The 22,237-nt window shown below is 38.8% G+C and overlaps 2 protein-coding genes across 3 annotated transcripts in view; one reads left to right on the forward strand and one right to left on the reverse strand.

Annotated features, from left to right (window-relative positions):
- Nucleotides 1-803: 803 nt before the first annotated feature.
- Nucleotides 804-4,010, reverse strand: LOC307153827 (stomatin). The gene is made up of 7 exons (XM_079863562.1): nucleotides 3,830-4,010; nucleotides 3,620-3,726; nucleotides 3,403-3,472; nucleotides 3,220-3,302; nucleotides 2,636-2,839; nucleotides 1,990-2,124; nucleotides 804-1,192 (listed from the first exon to the last, which is right to left on the reverse strand). The coding sequence occupies exons 1-7, from the start codon at nucleotides 3,918-3,920 to the stop codon at nucleotides 1,004-1,006; spliced, it is 879 nt and encodes a 292-aa protein (XP_079719688.1). The 5' UTR covers nucleotides 3,921-4,010; the 3' UTR covers nucleotides 804-1,003.
- A 2,090-nt stretch (nucleotides 4,011-6,100) lies between these two features.
- abcc13 (ATP-binding cassette, sub-family C (CFTR/MRP), member 13) overlaps nucleotides 6,101-22,237 on the forward strand; it is a 51,965-nt gene continuing 35,828 nt past the window's right edge. Inside the window, exons 1-7 of one of the 2 annotated variants that reach the window (XM_079863558.1) lie at nucleotides 8,415-8,483; nucleotides 8,665-8,896; nucleotides 9,039-9,104; nucleotides 10,434-10,571; nucleotides 11,044-11,190; nucleotides 11,273-11,351; nucleotides 11,460-11,508. In XM_079863558.1, coding sequence (XP_079719684.1) covers nucleotides 8,446-8,483; nucleotides 8,665-8,896; nucleotides 9,039-9,104; nucleotides 10,434-10,571; nucleotides 11,044-11,190; nucleotides 11,273-11,351; nucleotides 11,460-11,508 — 749 coding nt within the window. In that variant the 5' untranslated portion in view covers nucleotides 8,415-8,445. Of the gene's footprint in view, nucleotides 6,143-8,414; nucleotides 8,484-8,664; nucleotides 8,897-9,038; nucleotides 9,105-10,433; nucleotides 10,572-11,043; nucleotides 11,191-11,272; nucleotides 11,352-11,459; nucleotides 11,509-22,237 lie in introns of those variants that run through there. The other variant, XM_079863559.1, reaches the window with a different exon arrangement.

Here is a 22,237-nt window from a genome sequence, read left to right on the forward strand (position 1 = left end):
TTTTTCTCTAAGGTCAGGTTTATTTTGCCCTCCAGTTGTTTTGTTCCACATCAAAGGTCACAATTAGAGGAGTGGTTCTCCTTCCAAACTCTAGTAAAAGGGCCACATCAGCACAGATATTCATAGTACATCAGACACAAGCTGTGGTTTACCAAAATATACCCTGTCAGCAAATACACGCGTCATTTTCATATTGCACCCATCTAGTTGAGCATCGGGGGCATATAGTTGTAATAGTCTCCAGAGAGAAGCAATGATCCAGGGTACATGTAAAGTTCCTCTGCTTCCTCTTGAGTGCCTTAACCTTGTTTCCTCCAAAATGATGTCATGCATGAAATTAGAAATGAGAGCATCATGACAGTGTGTCTTTGGGGTTAAGGGTCAGAACAGAAGCTGTTTTTCTCTATGCGTGGTTGAAACAGATTAGATGCCAGATTACAGTAACTCTACTAAACTGTCCACCCATTCCCGCATCTGATGCAGTCAATCCTATTATGGTGCTCACTGATCAGGGCTCATTGTACCCATTTTTTTCTGCATCAGGCCGACAGATTAACTGTAAGTCTTCTCTCAGCGTTAAGAGTTTAAAGAGTCATACTGTCATGTATCTACAAACTTGCATGTTCACTGTTTATGCGTGTACTTCTGTCTTTAAGATTAACTACAGGCATACCCAATGAGATTTACATATTAAAAGATTACTTTAATATAAAATAATCCAAGAAGCTACGATCAGAGTATAATAGAAGAACTTAGTTATAATATTTGTTAGATTTTAATAATGTAATACAAAAGAACATTTTGAACAATTACATTTTTATTTAACATGTTTTTCATCACAGAGTGTAGGACACATGAAATATTTGATGTTAAGTTCAAATCAACAATATAAACAGAATATTTTTTGCTTGTAAAGCAATGAGTGCTTTAAGAGATGGGATATAGCTGTAATGTGTGTACAGAGATATTTGAACATATTTATTGATATAATCCTCATATGTGGTCATCTTCTCATGAAACTAGAGATGAGGTCTATAGGAAGAGGAAAGACAATAGTTGAGTTCCTTTCTGTGGCGATCTCAGTCAGTGTTTGCATATAGCGCAGCTGAAGTGCTGCCGGAGACTCTGACATCACGTCCGCCGCCTCCTTCAGGGCACGCGAGGCTTTCATTTCTCCGTCTGCTGCGATCACCTGTTCAGGATACAACACACTTAAATATGATCATTTTACAAAGGCAACACTTCAACACAATTCATTCTTCACATGAGCACAATCCCAATTCACATTCTAGGCTCTGGCACACACCTTTAATTACTCGGAAATTTCCACTGAGCAAATCCAGTTTGTTTTTCCACTGCGCTTGTGCCATAGTGTGAGGACATAAAGGCTCAGGTTTCCAGTCAACAATATGACATTAGTATAGTGTTCACTGAAAGGCAAACACTTCTCTGAACTATGTATGAATGGGTGGTTAAATTAATGAAAAAAATGGCAGATAAATGAATAAACAATCTTTGAAAGTTTTCTTTCATGTAGGTCATTGATTTGCCTAGGCTATTTAAAATGCTGGATAAAAATACAGGTTTCCTAACTTTTGGCACTTAATATTAAGTTATAGTTAAATTCAATTATGTAGGTATTATACATACTGTGTGTAAACATCTTGCAGATTCTGTGAGCGGTCAGTCATCACAGATAGCAATAAAATCAGGCTAATGTCTTGATCTGGTCAGCTGGTTTTGTTTTGGAAATTGATTGGCTTAAGGAGGTTACAGTTCATCTACACCCCTGACCGAGCGAGTGTGAGGGGCTGCAGGTGTTCATCCACACATCCAATCATAGAAAACCGTGTTTCCCCAGACAGACAGAACACAAAGCTGCAAAGCTGATAAGACTAAACTTGGCAGGCTTGGCAGAACAGACAGCATAGCATGTGTTTGTTTGTGTGTGTGAAGCATGTAACAGTCTTTTAATGCTCGGACACCAACCTTGGCCCGGGCATCTCTGGTGGCCTCTGCTTCAGCTGCCATGGCTCTCTGCAAAGAGGTGGGCAGTTTGACGTCTTTAAGCTCGACCCGTTCCACTTTGATACCCCAGTTCTTGGATGCAGCATAAAGCACAGCCTGTCAGGCAAAAGATAATGAAAAGATGAACAATTTATATTTAAGGCATTTATATGCTCCTATCCAGAAGAGAATGTTGACTCTAGAGGAAATACCCTTAAGGTTACAAAAAGGGGATTTTCAGTTGCCCTAATGCCATAGAAGAACCATTTTGGCTCCCCAAAAAAAACCTTTAAGTGAACAGTTCTTAAAAGAACTAAAGAACTTTTTCTTGTAAAAAAAAAATTGAGCTAACTTAAAAGATCTGAAGCGAATTAGTTGAGTTAAATGAAAAAGTTGAGTGTAGTTGCCTTCTCTTTTTTATTTTTACAGTGCATTTATTCTTAGTGTGAAGAACATTTTTATAATCTAAAGAACCCATACTTCCTTTATTAAGAATGGAAAGTTTCCATGGATGTTAAAGGTTCTTCATGGAACCATCAATGCCAATAAAGAACCTTAATTTTTAAGAGTGACCTAAAACAGGGCTACAACTTAAGATTCAGAGGTGTTACAAGAAGGTTTATCTTACCTCCATCTGGTCTGACATCTCCTCACGGTCTTTTAAGATGTCTGCCAAGCTCTTAGTTCCCAGCATGTTTCGTAAAGTAGTCTGTGCGATCATCTGCGTGGCTCGATTAGCATTCTCCACTTTGGTAATGGAGACAGTGGGGTTAAAGATACGATAGTAGACCACCGCATCCACCATGATAGTCACAGAGTCTTTGGTCAGCACCTGAGGAGAAATGTCAAAAATGTAATGCATGTTACATATACTGATAAAAAAAAAAAAAAGTTGCTGTCTTAAATTTTTACGTAAAAATCAACTTTGATGTTTAAGTAATTTCAACTTAAATTACATTAAACTGACTTTTAAAAAAAAATTTGATAGTTGAAATAGTTGAAAATTGCTTAAATTATTTTGAAGAGTTAAAGCAGTGTAAAAACATGTGGTCATAATTTATTGATAATATCATTTTTTTAGTGTAACAACACAATAAAACTCTTCAATAAAGATTATATTAAACGCATAACCTTGAATATTGAATAAAATGTTAGCTATTTAGATAATAGGTATTCATAGCAAAACATTTTTCATTCAAATGAAGCACTCACCTCTTGAGGAGGGATTTCAAAAGACACTGTCCTCAAGTCAACCTTCCGAAATGTATCCACACATGGAATAATCCAGAACAAACCTTCAAAAACAATCAAGATGAAGTACTGCTTGTTGCAATGGCACTAAACTATGTTTAACAAATTATTCATGATTTTAATAACAGTAGGCTAATTACTAACCAGGTCCTTTAGCACCGCCAAGGAGTCGTCCCAAGCGAAAAATAACTGCTCTTTCATATTCCTGGACAATCTTTTAATAAGATGAAATGCAGATATAACAATTGAATTGATTGTGTGATTGTGTGATTAACTACAACATCTTAATGTTTATGTCAGATTTTATTCTTTTGATAACAGTATATGTGATTTTTAAGTAGGTTTTAAGTAATTATCTTACCTTCATACAAAACCACACAGAGACAGGAAAAGTAAGAAAGACAAGGAGGAAGGAAAAGAAAGAAAGGAGGTATCCGCAGAACCCAGAGTTCCCGGATTGGTCACCGTCTGATTAAACCCAAGGTAAAAAGTTAGTCTCTCAATGACATTAAAATTATCTGATTAAATATATGATTAAAAAGAAGAAGAAGAAGAAAAAAACTCAGCAAACCTGACTGGAAATTTGTATCACTCTCTTCATTTGCTAGAGGTTCAATTTTGTTACTGGACATCTCACTTGGAGAAGACAGCATTATAGACATGGTTAGCAGTTTTTGTTTTCCGTAGGACTGTTGAAATGTACTTTGAGTGAGATATTTAAGGTGAATTAAATACGCTCTCTTTTTCCATTACCGCCCATTTTCACACACAACACCTGGAAATTGCATGGCATGTTGCTAAGCAACAAAACTGAGCTCATGTTAAACCTGAAAGTCAATTACTCGTTTGTCCATTTTTCCTTCCTTGAGGCCTTATCAAATATCATCATATATTTTCTTTTTGTTTACACATGCAATGAACAAATGTTTTGTTTTTCTTCTTGTTCAAATGCAAAGAGTATTTGAATAGAATGTAAGGCCTAAATTAAGTAATCATTTATTTCTGTCTTTATTATAATATCTTAGCAAATACAATTCAATATTATTTTCTAATTCAATGTTCTTTAATGTTCTTTTTTTACTTGTTTTCTAAATTCTTAATGTTTTCTTTTGGATATGAGTAAAGACCTGCTGTGACAACGACTGAAAAATAATATCCTATTGTGTTCAAAATAATCCGAAACAATACGATTTTACAGATTGTAGTATTGTTTCAGGTGCTATTTAATATGCAAACATGCTATAAATGTTTCTCACTAAGTTATATTATTACACTTTTTATTATAAATTAATTAATTAACATCTTCTAACTAAGATGTTCTCTTGTTATTATAATTGTACCACAAAAAACAAAACAAAAGAAAAACATCAAGACATTTTTTACCTTAGAAAGTAAGTTTCAAAGTGAAATCCAAAAGTCAGAGATCACATGCAAATCTGAAATTTAAAATTGTATTAGCCTATACCTGGAGAAAATTATTCAAATTATTGCATTCGAAATATTTTGTGTAATGAAAACAAAGTATATTAAAATAGTAAAATGCTCAATTAAAAGCTTTTTCAGTTGTGTTCTCAAAATTTACAGAAATAGTTTGCACAACAAAATGATTGACAGCTTTGAAACATGCCACGCCCCCAGCTGAAATCGCCGCTGTGATTGGACAATGTGCGCACGCTGCACGCTCCACTGTTTTTTATGCTCCAGACGTGATTTAATTCAGCACAGAAAGCGAGCTTTAATGATGCCAAAACATGTCAGAGGACATTTAAAACGTGAATTTCGTCGGCAAGCGTTAATAACGTAAATTGTTGGCTACTTTATGTGTTTTCCTCTAAGCTGCTATTGTTCTAGCTGTATGAGACGCAGATGCAGTCTTGCAGGATGTAATTTACACGCTGCAAGACAATATATTGTTTTCAGACGCCGCAAGCTTTAGTGAAATGAGGTAAGCACAACTTTAATTGATGCTTTTTTTCACAGTACATGAACTTAATGTCTCTATTTTTAATATCTCAAGAGGACGCAAGCAAAGTTCACATTATTGTAACGTGGACATTTCACAATTAATTCATTTGCCAAGAAACACATGTATTGGTTTGAAAAAAATAAAAATAAAAATCAGTAGTACACATTTATTTAAGTTTTTCTTTTTCATATAAGAACTGACCAGTAGATCTATCTGTCCAGCCTTCTATATGTCCATTAGTCAGATACCCTTTACAATTCATAAATGTATATTACCTTTCTCCATTGTCTAAGATTATTGTCTTTGCTAAGATTATTGTCTTTGCTCTTTTGATATCTGTGTTTTGATATTTCTACTCACAGTGAAAAGGGAGCCTTATCTGTATGAACCTGTTTAGGTTAAATAGGTAATCTAGGTAAGTCTATAGCTAGGGAGGTATTCTATAATGTCAACCACAGCAACCTTTAACAGTTTTTGTTTTCAGGGTGGTTGTAATGGGTCACAGGGGACCACAGCATTTGTCTGACCTTTGCAAGCTGTATAATGAGGATTCTGTCCACACCCTATGCTCAGTGTTTGAGCGTGAGTGGGAAAAACAACAGAATTACAGTGAGGTAACTGTAAAAATACACAAGGGTTAGGGACAACCCTCCTGGTTGGACTTGTTTTTATTGTTTCATTTCATTGTGAAAAGCATGTTTTGTATGAGATGTAATGCTAATAATGTTAATATTTTATACAGAGGGCAGACCTAGAAGAAGATTCTGGAAGAGAGTTACTGCTGGTCTCCAGGAAATCCAATCCTGGTTACTCTCTCCTTTATGCGATATGGATGACATTCCATCCAGCCTTAGTCAAAGTTGTGCTCCTGAGACTGTCAACTGATCTTTTTAGCATTTTAGGTCTTCTGACACTCAGGTATGACTATGACTATATATAAAAATATGTTTGTGTTTGTGAGTGTGTGTATATGTATCTTTATTTAAATATGCAATTAGAAATAATTAAATTACATATTCACTAATTTGCATATATTTCCATGTCAGAAATCTGAACAATGGATAAAGCCAGTTTCAAAAGTCTTGTTACATTTTGTTGACATATTAAAGTCAAAGGTTTTTAGTGAGGGGATTTTGGATATCCCTAGTTATCACTCCATAAATCAGAAAATAGTGTCAACAGTTAGAAAAAAATCACTATGTTTTTAGGAATAAAATATATAAAATCAGCCAAATAATATATTAACAAAACCCTGTGTAAATACCTTCAGAATATTGATGGCAGTCTGTGACGTCACACACGGAGTGGCCTTTTGTCTGAAGGAGACGCACAGGCAGTGCCCGAGGTATGGCAACGAGACGCAGCACCTCATTCCCCTTCTCCGGGAACCAGGCTTACAGTCGTAACCTGAGACGTTCCCTTTCGAAAGTGGAACTTCGATGCTGCGTCTTGGTATTGATGCTATGGGGAACCAATACCCCTACGCAATGCTGAGGGAATGCCTGTCTCATTAGGCTGTGAATATGCACAAACATAGTGGGCATAGCATAAATTGACTCAGATTACCCAGCTGGAGTCAGAAGCATGTGAACCCCATGTGTGCATCCCATGTGACTCATATAGTGGTGCTACTCCCTAAGCCAATACTCCCTGATACTAGGAAAGATCCCCAAGTTTCTATGCTCTACAGCACAGGTGTCAAACTCAGTTCCTGGAGGGCCACAGCCCTACACAGTTTTGTTCCAACCCTGCTTTAACACACACACACCTGCAGTTTTCAAATAAGCCTGAAGGACTTGATTAGCTGATCAGGTGTGTTTAATTAGGGTTGAAGCTAAACTCTGCAGGGCTGTGGCCCTCCAGGAACTGAGTTTGACACCCCTGCTCTACAGCAAGGGAAGTCCTGGCTGTGCACCTTCTAAGGTGGAAATAAGGGGAAAATACCAAACATAGCCTCAGATATGTCAGGCATATCTCACCAGTATTTGGCAAGGCTCTTAGAGAGCAGCCTTCCGCAGGGGAGCTTCTACTCCATTCTAACAACCTTGGAGTGGTTAGGGGAGCATAGCTCATACCCTGACTTGAGTAAAGGCACTTCTCCCAGATTCACTATAGTTATTGGCTAAACTATAGACTGCTACAATGACAAGGAGGGACGTCTTTGGCAATCCACCTCTACTCATCAGTTTGTAATACTGATCATCCCTATAGAAGCATTCCACCAAAGGGGAGCATTGAACAGGGCTGCCTTATGGGCAGACCAAAGAGTTCAGAGTTTGAGATAGGGGAACTCCCTCACCCCGGCTCATCACAGTGAGCACTTTAAGTTTCCTTCAAGGGCTGAACGCGCTCGCTCCATTGGCAAGACGGGAGCCTTCAAACAGTATGCAGCACCACGGGGAAGGATAGCTAGCAAGCAGCTCTTCACCTGGGCCATTTTGAAAGGGTTCTGTAACGTTTGGTGTATGCAAGTACTACTGAAGTGAAGATTTCTGGTTCAGTCCATTAGATAAAACTCATTTCGAGAAAACTGCATTTAAAGGCACACTATGCAGTTTCTGTTTTTTTTCTCAAACAGCGACCCTTAGAGTCGCTGTGGAGAACTTGTATTTAACGTTACTGTCGTAAATACAACTCACGCAGAGCCGTCTCTGCACTCTTCCGACCACGCTTTCTTCGTTTTCTTTGTCGACTCTGCCATGATTCACGTCTGAAATGCGTGGTAGTGTCTTCCATAGAGGCTGCTTCATATGTTGTTTATGTGATGTATCGTGCCGTAAAACAAGTCGTGAATCTCGTGAGATTTGTCAGGGCACCACCTCTCAAACCTGCATTGCTGGTTTTGCCAGCAGCGTCCCCCCCCCCCCACACACACACACACTTTGCTATCGGGATGATTCGCCCTACTACGAGTTCGTTTACCATCGAAATTATTTCAAAGCTGTTATATTAAGGTACAGATCTTGCATAGTGTGCCTTTAAAGATATGTATTGTAAATAAAATCTACAGATGCAAATAGATAAAGTGCAATAAAATAATATATATATATGTCTGTTTATGTACATGTCTTTTAACCTCAGATGGGTGATCCTGTTCTGTGAGAGACAGGCTGTGTTTGACTGGGCAGGATACACACATTCTCTGGTGGTTTTGGGAGCAGTTTGCTGCTGCGCTGTTTCTCAGCATCACTTTGACAAACATAGTAGGATAATTACAGCCAATGCACAAGCGGTTTTGGCTTGTGCCCTCTACAGGAAGGTAAAGATCATTGACTGTCTCATTTGCTCTATTAATGTGTTTTTTATGTCCTAACAAAAATACTGAAAGTAAGCAGTACATTTCTACTTTTTCATATGCTAAAAGGTTTCTCTTCTTCCTCCATGGTTTCTTCCATTTCCCCCTTCTCCTTTACATTGAAGACATTGTCTCTTTCCCGTAGTTCTCAGCGACAATCCAACACCACTCAGTGGACGGATGTATTAGGCGAAGTTGAATGTGTAGCAGAGCTGGTGGTCACATTGACCTGTCTTTGGTCCTGCCCATTGAGAGTCACTCTCTATCTGGGTTTTCTGTGGGGAGAATTGGGCCCTGGCGTGCTGGTGGGGGTGGTATTGCTACTAGTCCTCATCCCTGTCAACTCCGCAGTGGAGCACAAAGCCAAACAGCTTCGGGTTAGTAAGTGCAGGCTACTCAAGCATTTGCTTGCATAAAGCGTGCATAAAATGAAGATGAAGGATGTTCATTGCATCGCAGTACATTTCTGTCTTCTATGTTTTGTTGCTGATATGTTTCATTATCTTTGTTGTCCCTCAGAAAACTCAGCAGATCATCAGGGAAAGGAGTGAACAGCTCATCAAGGAAATGTTGCATAAATACCAGGTCTTTTCTTTTCCTGATCCTTACATGTGATCATGTCATATATAGTACTTCTACTTCCTCTCTTGAATTTGTTTTAATCTCAATCGGGTGATAGGATTTCGGTCTTAGGGTGCCTCAGTCATGTATCTGAGCATGATTTGGATTGGAGGAATATTTCTTGCCTTTAGTACAAAAAGGTCAGATTCAGTTTTTTCATAAATTACTTTTTTTTTTTTTAAGTCACATGAAATCAAAATTAACCATTCTTATTTTTTTATGGAACATTGCAGTGTTTTTTAATATAAATGATTTATCTGTGCACATCATTGTTTCATTAAAATTAATGGGTCTTTGTCATCTTTACACAAAAACATTGATTTCCCCTACCCCTCAGGGTTGGAACAATCCATCCCCTCCAGCAACCTGCCACTCATATGAGATTGACGCAATTAGCAAACAACAACAATGCAGTCAATTATTCCTCCTGGTTTGTGAAGCCATTTCACTTGGATATAAATAACAATAGGGAAGAAAATACAATTACAATTTCCCTTTCACGCCAGTTTTCAATAAAAAATCAAATGTGTTTGACAGCAGATGTATGTCAGTAATGAAATCATTTTTGTGATTGCACTTGGTCAGTGCTTCAGTATAAAGTTTGTCCAGAAACACAGCATTTTAATGTGTACTTTATTCAGTGCCTGGTTAGTAATGATAGAACATTACTTAACTGTGTGTATGTCTTTAAAAATGAAAACTTTTATGCCTTTTTTATGTCATCACGTTATATTACAGAAGCTATAAAGTGTCAAATAACACTTTCCTTTCTTTGTATTAAGTTAGCAAGCTGACAGCTGAGCCTACTATAGTTTTGCATAGTGCTAACTGGTTAATAAAAGCTCTTTTGATTTAGTTAGAACGAGATATCACATAAATGCAAAGTTTTTGATTAGGCACTGAGGAAAAGTAGTCTGGCATGGCACCACCTCTTTCTGTATTTCACTAGTTTTGTAACTTCTCAGTTTTAAGTAGCAATGAAACAGAATTAGTGACAGATCTTATTCTTCCTTATTTTGAAACTGATTATCAAGAAAGAAAAAAATTTAGGGGACTTGGTTCAATTGAACTGTTGTTGATTAGATGGAGGCAAACCTGAATGCGAGCTTGCAGTCGATTGTAAGGATTTAAGTGGTGCATGGCGTTTCGCCAGATTTTTTCTTAAGAATTATAAGGTTAAAAAAAGGTAAAAAATAAATAAACATATGCATGGATGAATTGTTCAAAATAATGTGCATTCAGAAAATAGGGTGAATTTTAATTTCATGCCAACTTTAATCTGCCTTTGTGTAGGCGCTGAAGCTTCTTGCATGGGAGTCTTGGTTCCATCAGAGAGTTACAGAGTCACGGGCCAGGGAGCTGGAGGTGCTAAGAATTCTGGGATATCTGACAGCCTTCTCTATGCTCGACTCTATCTGTATGCCTTTCCTGGTGAGTGCTTGATATTCTGGACATGAATTCCCTGGCTGTTTTTTTGCTAGACTGACCAACATGTTTATTTTCTGGTTTTGCTATTTGTCTTGCTGACTAATCTAGTCAATAAGCCTTGCTGGTTTGTGTAGGTATTCAACATACTACCTAAAAATCTGGTTTTCACTTTTACTTCTGTTAAACTACCCTCTCTGTGACTTTGACTTTGTCTCTCTTCTCCAGATGCACAGGGGCTTACTAAGTTAACAAATCCACAGAGCTCTGAGATTAAAACTCAAAGCATCTATTAAAACTATCATAGATTACAACCTGAGGTCAGAACATTGAGGTCTGCTCCATGCCCTCTTTCATCAGTGAAAACCTCTGGCATAGTCCAGAGTTCTGCTCAGTGTTTTTTAAAGGCTAGATGAACTGTTTGTTCTAGATATCTCCTTTGACCCATATTTCCCACACTCTTTGTCTTTCCATGTAGGTTGGTTTCTCTAGTCTTGGTGTGTTTGTCCTGGTGGATGATGGGAATGTTCTCACACCGTCTCAGATCTTTACATGCCTCTGTTTCTTCAGATTGCTCCGCCCGCCTCTGCTGGAGCTCCCTGGGCTCTTGTGTGTTCTCAAGCAGGTAGCATGCATGTGACAACATCAAAACCTTTCATCAAATTCTAAGAATCTTTAGATTTAATATTTTTGTTCTAATGAATAAGGCACAGCAGTCTCTTTGCCATCTGGAGAAAATATTTCTCACAGAGGACCTGGGCACCTCTCAGTTAGTTACTACAAAAGGTAAAGTCACAATATATTAAAAGTCGCAGATGCACAAAGAAATTTGCTTTATTATTATAAGTGGAAATGTTTGGCATTGTTGTTAAAACTAAAGTGTCACCCTCTCAGGTGCTACAGAAGACATTCCACCTGACAGCCCTCAACAGCCATGTGATGCGTAAGTTTTTTTATTTGTATTTTATAATGTAAAATGGGTTGGCGCAATGGATAAGACACATGCCTTTGGTGTGAGAGACCCGGGTTCGAATCCACTGTGAGACACCAATGTGTCCCTGAGCAAGACACTTAACCCCTAGTTGCTCCAGAGGCGTGCGACCTCTGACATATATAGCAATTGTAAGTCGCTTTGGATAAAAGCGTCAGCTAAATGAATAAATGTAAATGTAAAAATGTAAATGTAAAATTATTCTATTGAACGTCCTCGTTTAAAAATAAGTTTACATTAAAACAGTAATATTATGAAATATAATTACAATTTGAAATAACTATTTTCAATGTTAATGTATTTTAATTTAATGTAATTTATTCCTGTGATGGCAAAGCTGAATTTTCAGCATCATTACTCCAGTCTTCAGTGTCACATGATTCTTCAGAAATCATTCTAATAGGCTGATTTAGTGCTCAAGAAACATTTCTTAATATTATCAATGTTGAAAACCGTTATTCTGCTTAATGTCTTTGTGGAAACCGTAATACATTTTTTTCAGGATTCTTTGATGAATAAAAGCATTTTATTTGAAATGGAAGCCTTTTATAACATTATAAATGTAATTTTTGATCAATTTAATGCATCTTTACAGAATGAAAGTATTCATTTCTTAATATAAATTATTTTAAAAATAATAGTACTGACCCCAAATTTTCTATGTACTATTGTATAGAGGATTTTCTATATTATGTCTTCAGCATGTTTGTGTGCATGTTATCTTATCCTTTGCCATTTGATTTGGCAGAGTTCAGAATTCGAGTCCACGGTGCTTAAAGCACAGTGTGTGACCTGACCCGTAGGCTCTCATTGTCCAGTACTGATCCTGCATTAATATATTAAAATTGCTTTAATCCAAGACAAACATCCGTGCATTTAAGAGCATTAGCAGTGCTTCTGATTTTAATATCTTTCTGATCCCCCTGAGAGAATTTATCATGCTTTTCTTACACTGTGTTCTCTGCACTAGGTTAGCCTTGTGTGGTTTAGTCCTGAGGGTTAATGCAGGTTAATGTAGAAGAGTTGATTTGGTTTAGTATGGTTAACTCTAATGCAGGTACTCCATATGTGTGGAGTTAATAGTGATGTCCAGTTAAACCCAGAATGTCCTCGTAATCAAGGGTTAGTTGTTTGAGTGTGTGTTTGAGTGTGTGTGTGTGAGAGTGAGGTCCAGTTAAACCCAGAATGTCCTCGTAATCAAGGGTTAGTTAGGTGTATGTGAGAGTGAGGTCCAGTTAAACCCAGAATGTCCTCGTAATCAAGGGTTAGTTAGTTGTTTGAGTGTGTGTTTGAGTGTGTGTGTGAGAGAGTGAGGTCCAGTCAAACCCAGAATGTCCTCGTAATCAAGGGTTAGTTAGGTGTTTGTGTGTGTTTGAGAGTGTGTGTGTGTGAGAGTGAGGTCCAGTTAAACCCAGAATGTCCTCGTAATCAAGGGTTAGTTAGGTGTTTGTGTGTGAGAGAGAGTGAGGTCCAGTTAAACCCAGAATGTTCTCGTAATCAAGGGTTAGTTAGTTGTTTGAGTGTGTGTGTGTGAGAGTGAGGTCCAGTTAAACCCAGAATGTCCTCCTAATCAAGGGTTAGTTAGGTGTTTGAGTGAGTGTGTGAGAGTGAAGTCCAGTTAAACCCAGAATGTCCTTGTTCAAGGGTTAGTTAGGGTATTGTGTGTGTGTGTGATTCATATGGTTAATGATGTCCAGTTAAAGGGAGGAGTGACTGCATTTGTCAGTGATGGTTAAACAGTAAACTCTCCTTTTGGTTTTTGAATTTCTTAATTTTTAAAGCTAAAATATTTCCATATTTCACTTCCCCTCTCCTCTCTTTGCTCTTCACTCACTTCACACCTGCTAAATCTCACATTACAAACTCAGGTTTGTTTTCTGAAATCTCTCTTAAGTTTAAGCCAGGTCGAACAATTGCTGATAATTTCTTGTTTTGTTTTGTTTTTCTATATGCTTGCATTGAAACAAACTTAAAGGGGTCATATAATGGTTCATGCACTTTTACAAGTTGATTGTACTGAAATGTGTGTTGGCAGTGCCTGTGCACAACCATCATAAAATGATAAAAATCCATCCAGTGTTTTTTTTTTTATCTTCTTATATGTCCCCCATCTCAAATCAAGCTGTTCAATTTTGTGACGTCACAAAATCGGCGCCCCTCCCACGATTGTTGATTGACAGCAGCGTTTCAACACAGACCCGCCCTCGCTCATGAGCGAGCTGTCAATCATAGTCCGCACGGACCAGCGTGGTCATTGTTGATAGGCTGGAGCACTGTCTATGAGCAGAATGGCGTCTAAGCGATTGTGGTGTTCTGTTTTTGGGTGTAATAATGAACACAGCAGTCATTTTGATGTTCCTAAATCCGAACCGCTGAAGACGCAGTGGCTGAGTTTCTTTTCGAAGGGAATATTCCCCACGATCAACGTCAATGCTTTCATGTTTGCGCGAATCATTTCACACACTAGACTGCTTTACAAACGAGGTCAATATAAAGCTGGTTTTGCTAAGAAGCTGCTCCTGAAAAAAGGATTGGTACCAGCTTTTCGTGTTCCTGCTGCACCTCCAGAAAAAGAAGTGAGTGTAACGTTTTATTAACCTTTATATTAATATTTATATTAATCTTTGCAAATCGCTTGCTGCACGCTTCACGATGAATGCGGCTGTTTACACTCAGGGTACATTACGGCATGTTTTCTATATACAACGTTCTCAATATAATTCATAATCCTACGTTTATAATGAACAACGCGTTATGGTTATTGTGTTAGGGTGTACGCACAGAACAGAGGGGCGGGGTGAGCAAAGCTCATTATCGTTTAAAGACACATGCACTTAAATGGCGTGCTGAAAACAGAGCTGTTTTTGACCAGGTAAAATGAGTGTTTTCTTACAATACTAATGCGAATTTTTAATTAAAGTATATTACAAACTTTTAATTTAGACCCTAAAGAATCATATTAGCATGTACAAAAATGGCATTATATGACCCCTTTAAGTAATGTGGTACTCATGGGTAAAGTTAAACTATGCTGCTCATGTTTAATGATGTGTGTGCTAGTAGGTGATGTCCAGATAAACCAGGGTAGTCCTCAAAATTTAGGGTTAGGGGTGTGTGTGTGTATGTGAGTGATGTCCAGATAAACCAGGGTAGTCCTCATAAATCATAATTAAATCAGGAAACGCCCACTCCTGCCCTGTCCTTACAGTGCTTTAGTTTGTCACTGTCAGGTCTTTATATTTCCAGACTGTTTCATTAGAATTGAATTCTGAGCAGTCATATTTTTACCCCATGCCCATTGGCGTAGCGTCTGGGCATGCAGGGTATACACGTGCAAATGGGCCCGGGCCGATAGGGGGCCCGCCCGTGGGGACCTTTTAATTAAAACGAGGGAATTCATTTTTAATTTGTGGCCACAATAAATATATTTTTGTATGCATGTCATGTGTAGTAATTTCTTATTTCTCCGTAATGTCTAATTTCTCCGTCATTTCTTGTGTGTTTATTATTTTTTGCACCCCGCGGCTGCCGTAGAACTACGCCGTAATTTTTTTACATGACGCATCGCCACGCCAAATAAAAAAAAGAAAACACAGTGTGAGAGGTTACTAGCAGCTAGCTACTTGAACATTAAGGATGGACAAATACAAACATAAAAGTGGGGCCTTAAAGAGAAAAGAGAAGGTGGAGAAGTTAGTCACGACACAAAAACTACCCAAAATAGACCTTTTTTTTGCCGACCTAACGTTAGTGCGAATGACAACTATGTCGAAGGTGAGAGGGAAGTTTTGTCAGCTAATATTAGCAGTTGTCTTTGGATGAGAACAACAATGCAGCTGACAGCTTGATGAAGTGCCAAGAGTCGGGGAGCGAAGACGCAGTCGCAGACGAGCCAAAAGCTGGATATTGTATCAAGATGTATCTAAAGTGGATCAGATGAGTCAAATCTTTCAGTATGTAACCATAGAGAGAGATAGCCAGGGTGCTGCAATGGCTGTGAATATCAACAAGTCTTTTCTGGGATTCCAGCAAATGCCTGACTCGTCCGCTGGCACAATAGCCAATGAAATTTTACGTTCGGTTGAGGAAACCCAGGGTGTATCACATAATGATACCCAGGAGTGATACCCAGGAATGATACCCACATAATGGAAACCCAGGGTGAGGAAAATCCTAAAACATGGTGTCCGTCTTGATATTTGCCGTGACCAAGGATTTGATGGGGCTGCAAACATGAGTGGCATATACACAGGAGTTCAGGCAAGGATACAGGAGAGACAACCAAATGCCACATATGTACACTGTGCTGCCCATAACTTAAATCTGGTCCTCAATGATTCAGTTAAGTCAATAACAGAGCTGACAAAGTTTTACAACACCATGGAAAAATTATACATGTTTTTTGCGTACAGTATAAAGAGGTGGAATGTATTGGTTGACATTACTGAAAAACCCACTCCAGGTATGGGTGTCACGCTGAAAAAACTGTGCGCTACTAGGTGGGCATCGCGCAATGATGCCGTGTCTGCAATCAGATACAGATATGTTGACGTGTTGAAGGCCCTGGCCAAAATTTCACTTAACAGTGAAAAGACAGATGAGTGCAATGAGTCTATGGCTTTGATAAAGCTGATGGAAAGATTTGACTTTGTTTTTATTATAGTTCTTCAAAGTGAAGTCTTGGAACAGATCAATGTCATTTCAAAAATGCTACAGGCAAAGGATGCTGACCTTCTTAAAGCTACAGAATTACTCGACACTGCCATCGTGAGTTGACAAGGTTCAGGGAAAATTTCGAGGAGGCAAAAGCAACTGCACAATTCATGGCTGAGAAGTGGGGAGTGAAACAAACCTTTGAAAAGGAAAGAATTAGAATGGCAAAGCGCCATTTCGATGAATTTTGTCAGGATGAGCGTTTGGCTGATGCTGAAAGTTACTTCAAGGTAAATGTTTTTAACGCTTGCCTAGACATTATAATTTCCCAGCTGAGTCGGCGATTTTTAGCTTTGCGATAAGTTGCTGACTTGTTTAGAGTCGTCCAGCCACGTATACTTGCAACTGAGGAGAAGAACGTGATATGCGAAGGGGCACAGGTTAGTGGAGAGATACAACCAAGACTTGTCTCCAGCCCTTCCACAATAATTGATCGCTTTCCGTGCAGCCTTTAAAAGACAAATCTCTGGGATGACAACAGTTCAAGATCTGGCCAGTTTTTTGATTGTTGAGAACAACTCTATCACATCTAGCTTCAGTGACATGTGCACCGTTTAGTTCTCTTTCTTACCATCCCTGTTACTGTTGCTTCAGCGGCGCGCTCATTTTCAAAACGGAAGCTAATAAAAAATTATTTGCGGAGCACCATGTCGCAAAACAGACTATCGGGACTGGCAATTCTTTCCATCGAGAATGCACGAAGCCGTGAATTAAACACCAATGACATCGTGGATGAATTTGCCGAAAGAAAGGCCCGGAGAATGCAACTAAAATGAGTGAGTAATTTTATGTTTTTACATTTTGGGCCGCCGTGCCAAGATCAGTAGTTTATTATTGACATTGGCTGGTTGTTTTATACTTGTTTTTGTTCCGTTCTGGTTGTGAAAAGTTGTTGGGAAGAGTGTTTTTTTTGGTATTGTTAATGGTATTGTTTTGTATGGTATGGTATTCTCTTGATACACTACAGTGAACGTCTATAAATGTCTCTTCGATGTACTTGGGGGGCGGGGTTAGGGGGGCCCGTAAATGTTTTTTTTGCATATGGGCCCAAGATTGACTTGCTACTGAAAATATTAGCCTTTCTTTCCTTTTGTACTATAGGCTACAAAATTCTAAAGAAAACAAAAAAAATCAGCTTGAGCACTTCGAATGAGAAGTTAATTTCTTAAAGGGCCCCTATTATGCTATTTTAAAGTTTCCTAATGTTGTTGTGGAGACCCCTACAACATGTTTACATGCATCAAAGGTAAAAAAAAACTGTTTAATTTTCTCATATACATTTGCACATCATCACATTTTCAATGACTCTCAAACGACTCGTCAAATGAATCAATCTCTCTAAATCCCACCTTTCCGCAATATACTCTGCTCTGATTGGCCAGACAGTTCAGTCTGTTGTGATTGGCCTACCGTGTACAGAGCATCGAAAACAAAACCGCCCATTGCCATAACAATGTCAGCTCTGCTTGTCCTGATCTGATGTAACATAAACGTTGGTAAAACAAATATTTCCTCAAAGTAGTGAGAATGACAGACAATCTGCATTAATAGACACAGTTATAGGTAATCGTGGCCCACAAACTGATTAGCAGAAGTATTTCAATAAGACAGTTATAACGTGAGTTAGCCAGTTAGCAGGAGACCTAAGTTACACAATATAAAACTCATAACTAAGTATTTTGAACCACATCTTTCAAGAGCAAACGGTTTGCGAATCCTGCATTGAACTCTGAGATTTGAGAAGCAGTCTTCAGTAAAATAAAGGGAACACAGCAAAAGTTTAGGATTATACTGCTGTGATATCGTGGTAAAGATTAATTTTAACCACTGATTCTTCACATGCTCGTCCTTGGGCAGTGAAAAAAAAAACTGGCTTTACCTTCACATTGTAGAGCACAGCGTCTTCTCGACATGATGCTATCCAGACCAGTATGCACAGGAATCAGCTGCCAGTTTGAGGTTCAAGTTTGACCTGGTGTCTGTACGCGCAATAAGTGGGCGGGCAATATGCTAATGTTTCGTCTTGACGTCACAACGAAACGGCTTATGACTCGTTTGAAAAACAATTCACTTCATTGACTCAGAGTGGACTCTTACGTTTAAAAGACAATAACTTTATATACGGTGCACTTTCAGATTAAAATCTTTGTAGGATGTTTTCATTCACTTAGAGCTACGTTACACACTACATGAAAGGTCATTTGCAAAAATCCATAATAGGGGCCCTTTAAGGTCTTTGATTGCCTCCCCAATTCCAACACAAGAGAAAATCAGATTGTAAAACGTTGTAACAAGTTGTAGCTCAAAGGGGAAATATTAATAATAACTCATTATCAATTATGATTCATTATTAATATTTGGGTCAGTTAATTAGATTAACTTGAGGTAGCTAAATTAATATTACAATCAGTTAATCTGTGTGTCAAATGTTACTGTACAAGTTGCAATCGTTTTCTTCTACGCTGGATTGAGAAGATATGATGAACTTGCATGGTTATTTCAACGCTGTTCTCATGGCTGGAGGGCAGATTGTGGCCTGCCGGCCCTGGGCCGGAGAGAGCACACAGGGCAAATAATGGGAGTTGCGATGGACTTCTTCTGCATTGAATGAAGGCGTTGAACTCCTGAGGTTGTCCTTGATGCTGTTGTGGTTGAGAGAGTCCTCTCTCTCTTGAGTGAGCACATGGCTGTTGTGAGTCAAAGGCTGCTGCCCTGGGGCTTGCTGAGGCCATGCTGGACAGCACGGCATCCTGAACGTACAGAGAAGGCCAAGAGTTGATTGTTGCCCATTCAGTGATGGTAAGGTTGCAGTTTTCTGGATTGAAGAAAATACAGTCTGACTCTGTTGGGAGAGTGAAGGCATAGCAGACGGTGGCCACGGCCTGCTGGGGCCCATGGGCCCCAGTGGGGGGGGGTCCCCACAGACAATCAACCTGAAGAAGCAGCAGTAGAGGCCAGAAGAAGAGAGAGGGTCACTGTGGATGTGTCTCTAATAAAGCCTGAGAAAGGCCCCACCTCTCCGGGTTTGCTTGACCAATGAGAAGGGTGGAATTTCCAAGCGGGAAGATTCCTCTGTGGTTGATTTATGAATCTTTGTTCTAAGCGTGCTCATTTGCATGTGCAGCTGGATTGGTTTCTGATGACGAAACTAAGAAAGATTCTTGAAATACTAATATGTTGTGCAGCTATCGGCATATCATGTAAACAATCATTTCGATCTTCAAAGTACCAATTTATAGAGACCAAACATGGTATCGGTGAAGTTACATTGACCGTTCGTTCTATAATAAAATACATAGTATCAAAGAGATAATAGTATCAAAAGATAATAGTATTAAAAGACACAACACAAGACAGTAAATCATTCACAAAATTTTCTGGAATGCATGTTAATTTCATGTTAATCAGTTCATCGATAAATGAATGCAGGAGAGTCTGTTCTAATATTTGTAGGTCTTGTGGCAGAGGCCCCTGTTCACATTGCTAAGAGTCAACTTATCTGATCGTGGTCATGGTAACTAAGACCTTCTTGCCCTGTTTGGGGGAATGGGGCCACAGATCCCAGAGTGAGTTCTGAATATAATTTGTTAAATTATAACAAATACTTGTGTCTGACTTGTCTCAGTCGTTACAACGTGTAAAAACAAACATTTAAATAAACCCCTAGTATGAACTCAATATAACTTCAAAAATATGCAGTACACAAATGAAATAATTTACACATTCACCCATCGTTCCTGTTAATGCATCAACGCACCCCTCCCCACCATTCATTTGTTTACATTGTTTGAGCTGCTTGATCTACGCCACTAAGTTAGCTCGTAATGACAAGTTGGCTATTAAACAAAAAAAAGTGTTAAGTAGATTAGATTCAAATATATCCGCTAAATGAGCAGAGAATGTCAGCATTCACATCACCTTTAAGTCCTTTTTTTATTGGATTCTCAGGCTGCATACAGCGGTCTCATCTGTTACTTAGTCACTGAATCAATTTAATGTTAAAATGTTACTGATATTTTAACACAAACAGAACATACATAAAAGATTTGGCATGGTTGTATTTTATTCCAATGTACAATTACGTTAATTTAGCACCTACATAAAACATCTTGCAAAAGTTGCAGTTTGGACTGGTTTTGTTTTAGTTGGAGACACCACATACCACTGATTTTAAAACGTACTGTAACATTACCTAATAGAAACCAAATGTTGTAAAAACGTTTTGTGTTTGCTGGGAGGTTGTGGTGTTATTGTACAACAAAGCTTTATTTAAATACAAAAGAGAGACTGCAGTGCTTCTGTATTGCTTCATATTAATAAAGGGTCTATCAAAATTTATATTTATATTTTATATTTATATATATTCCACAAAATATTGATTTCTGAACTCTTCCCAAGTTAAAACATTAGCATTGTGTTGTTTAAAAATACATATAATTTTGTTTTCTTTGCATTAATCAAGGTCTTAAAACATGGCATCTTTGTTTCCGTTATTTTGACCAGTTGTCATTTTCTGCAAATAAATGCTCTAAATGACAATATTTTTATTGAAATTTGGATTAGAAGAATAAATCAAAAATGTTAATTTTACCCAAACAGATATACACATACAGTGGAAAGAACAAGTATTTGATACACTGCCGATTTTGCAGGTTTTCCTACTTACAAAGCATGTAGAGGTCTGTAATTTTTATCATAGGTATACTTCAACTGTGAGAGACCGAATCTAAAACAAAAATCCAGAAAATCACATTGTATGATTTTTAAATAATTAATTTGCATTTTATTGCATGACATAAGTATTTGATCACCTACCAACCAGTAAGAATTCTGGCTCTCACAGACCTGTTAGTTTTTCTTCAAGAAACCCTCCTGTTCTCCACTCATTACCTGTATTAACTGCACCTGTTTGAACTCGTTACCTGTATAAAAGACACCTGTCCACACACTCAATCAAACAGACTCCAACCTCTCCACAATGGCGAAGACCAGAGAGTTGTGTAAGGACATCAGGGATAAAATTGTAGACCTGCACAAGGCTGGGATGGTCTACAGGACAATAGGCAAGCAGCTTGGTGAGAAGGCAACAACTGTTGCCGCAATTATTAGAAAATGGAAGAAGTTCAAGATGACGGTCAATCTCCCTCGGCCTGGGGGACCATGCAAGATCTCACCTCGTGGGGCATCAATGATCATGAGGAAGGTGTGGGATCAGCCCAGAACTACACGGCAGGACCTGGTCAATGACCTGAAGAGTGCTGGGACCACAGTCTCAAAGAAAACCATTAGTAACACACTACGCCGTCATGGATTAAAATCCTGCAGCGCACGCAAGGTCCCCCTGCTCAAGCCAGCGCATGTCAAGGCCCGTCTGAAGTTTGCCAATGAACATCTGGATGATCTAGAGGAGGAATGGGAGAACGTCATGTGGTCTGATGAGACAAAAATAGAGCTTTTTGGTCTAAACTCCACTCGCCGTGTTTGGAGGAAGAAGGATGAGTACAACCCCAAGAACACCATCCCAACCGTGAAGCATGGAGGTGGAAATTCTTTGGGGATGCTTTTCTGCAAAGGGGACAGGACAACTGCATAGTATTGAGGGGAGGATGGATGGGCCCATGTATCGCGAGATCTTGCCTAACAACCTCCTTCCCTCAGTAAGAGCATTGAAGATGGGTCGTGGCTGGGTCTTCCAGACCCGAAACACACAGCCAGGGCAACTAAGGAGTGGCTCCGTAAGAAGCATCTCAAGGTCCTGGAGTGGCCTAGCCAATCTCCAGACCTGAACCTAATAGAAAATCTTTGGAGGGAGCTGAAAGTCCGTATTGCCCAGCAACAGCCCCGAAACCTGAAGGATCTGGAGAGGGTCTGTATGGAGGAGTGGGCCAAAATCCCTGCTGTGTGTGTGCAAACCTGGTCAAGAACTACAGGAAACGTATAATCTCTGTAATTGCAAACAAAGGTTTCT

The sequence above is a fragment of the Squalius cephalus genome, assembly GCF_949319135.1.
Source record: "Squalius cephalus genome assembly, chromosome: 25".
Lineage (NCBI taxonomy): Eukaryota > Metazoa > Chordata > Actinopteri > Cypriniformes > Leuciscidae > Squalius > Squalius cephalus.

What these genes read in the sequence shown, in the direction of transcription:
- LOC307153827 (XM_079863562.1), bottom strand. Translation starts at nt 3,920, where the DNA reads ATGTCTATAATGCTGTCTTCTCCAAGTGAGATGTCCAGTAACAAAATT. An exon ending in TGATACAAATTTCCAGTCAG is followed by an intron (nt 3,727 to 3,829) that starts GTTTGCTGAGTT and finishes GGGTTTAATCAG; the next exon opens with ACGGTGACCAATCCGGGAAC. An exon ending in AGATGTCAGACCAGATGGAG is followed by an intron (nt 2,125 to 2,635) that starts GTAAGATAAACC and finishes TTTGCCTGACAG; the next exon opens with GCTGTGCTTTATGCTGCATC.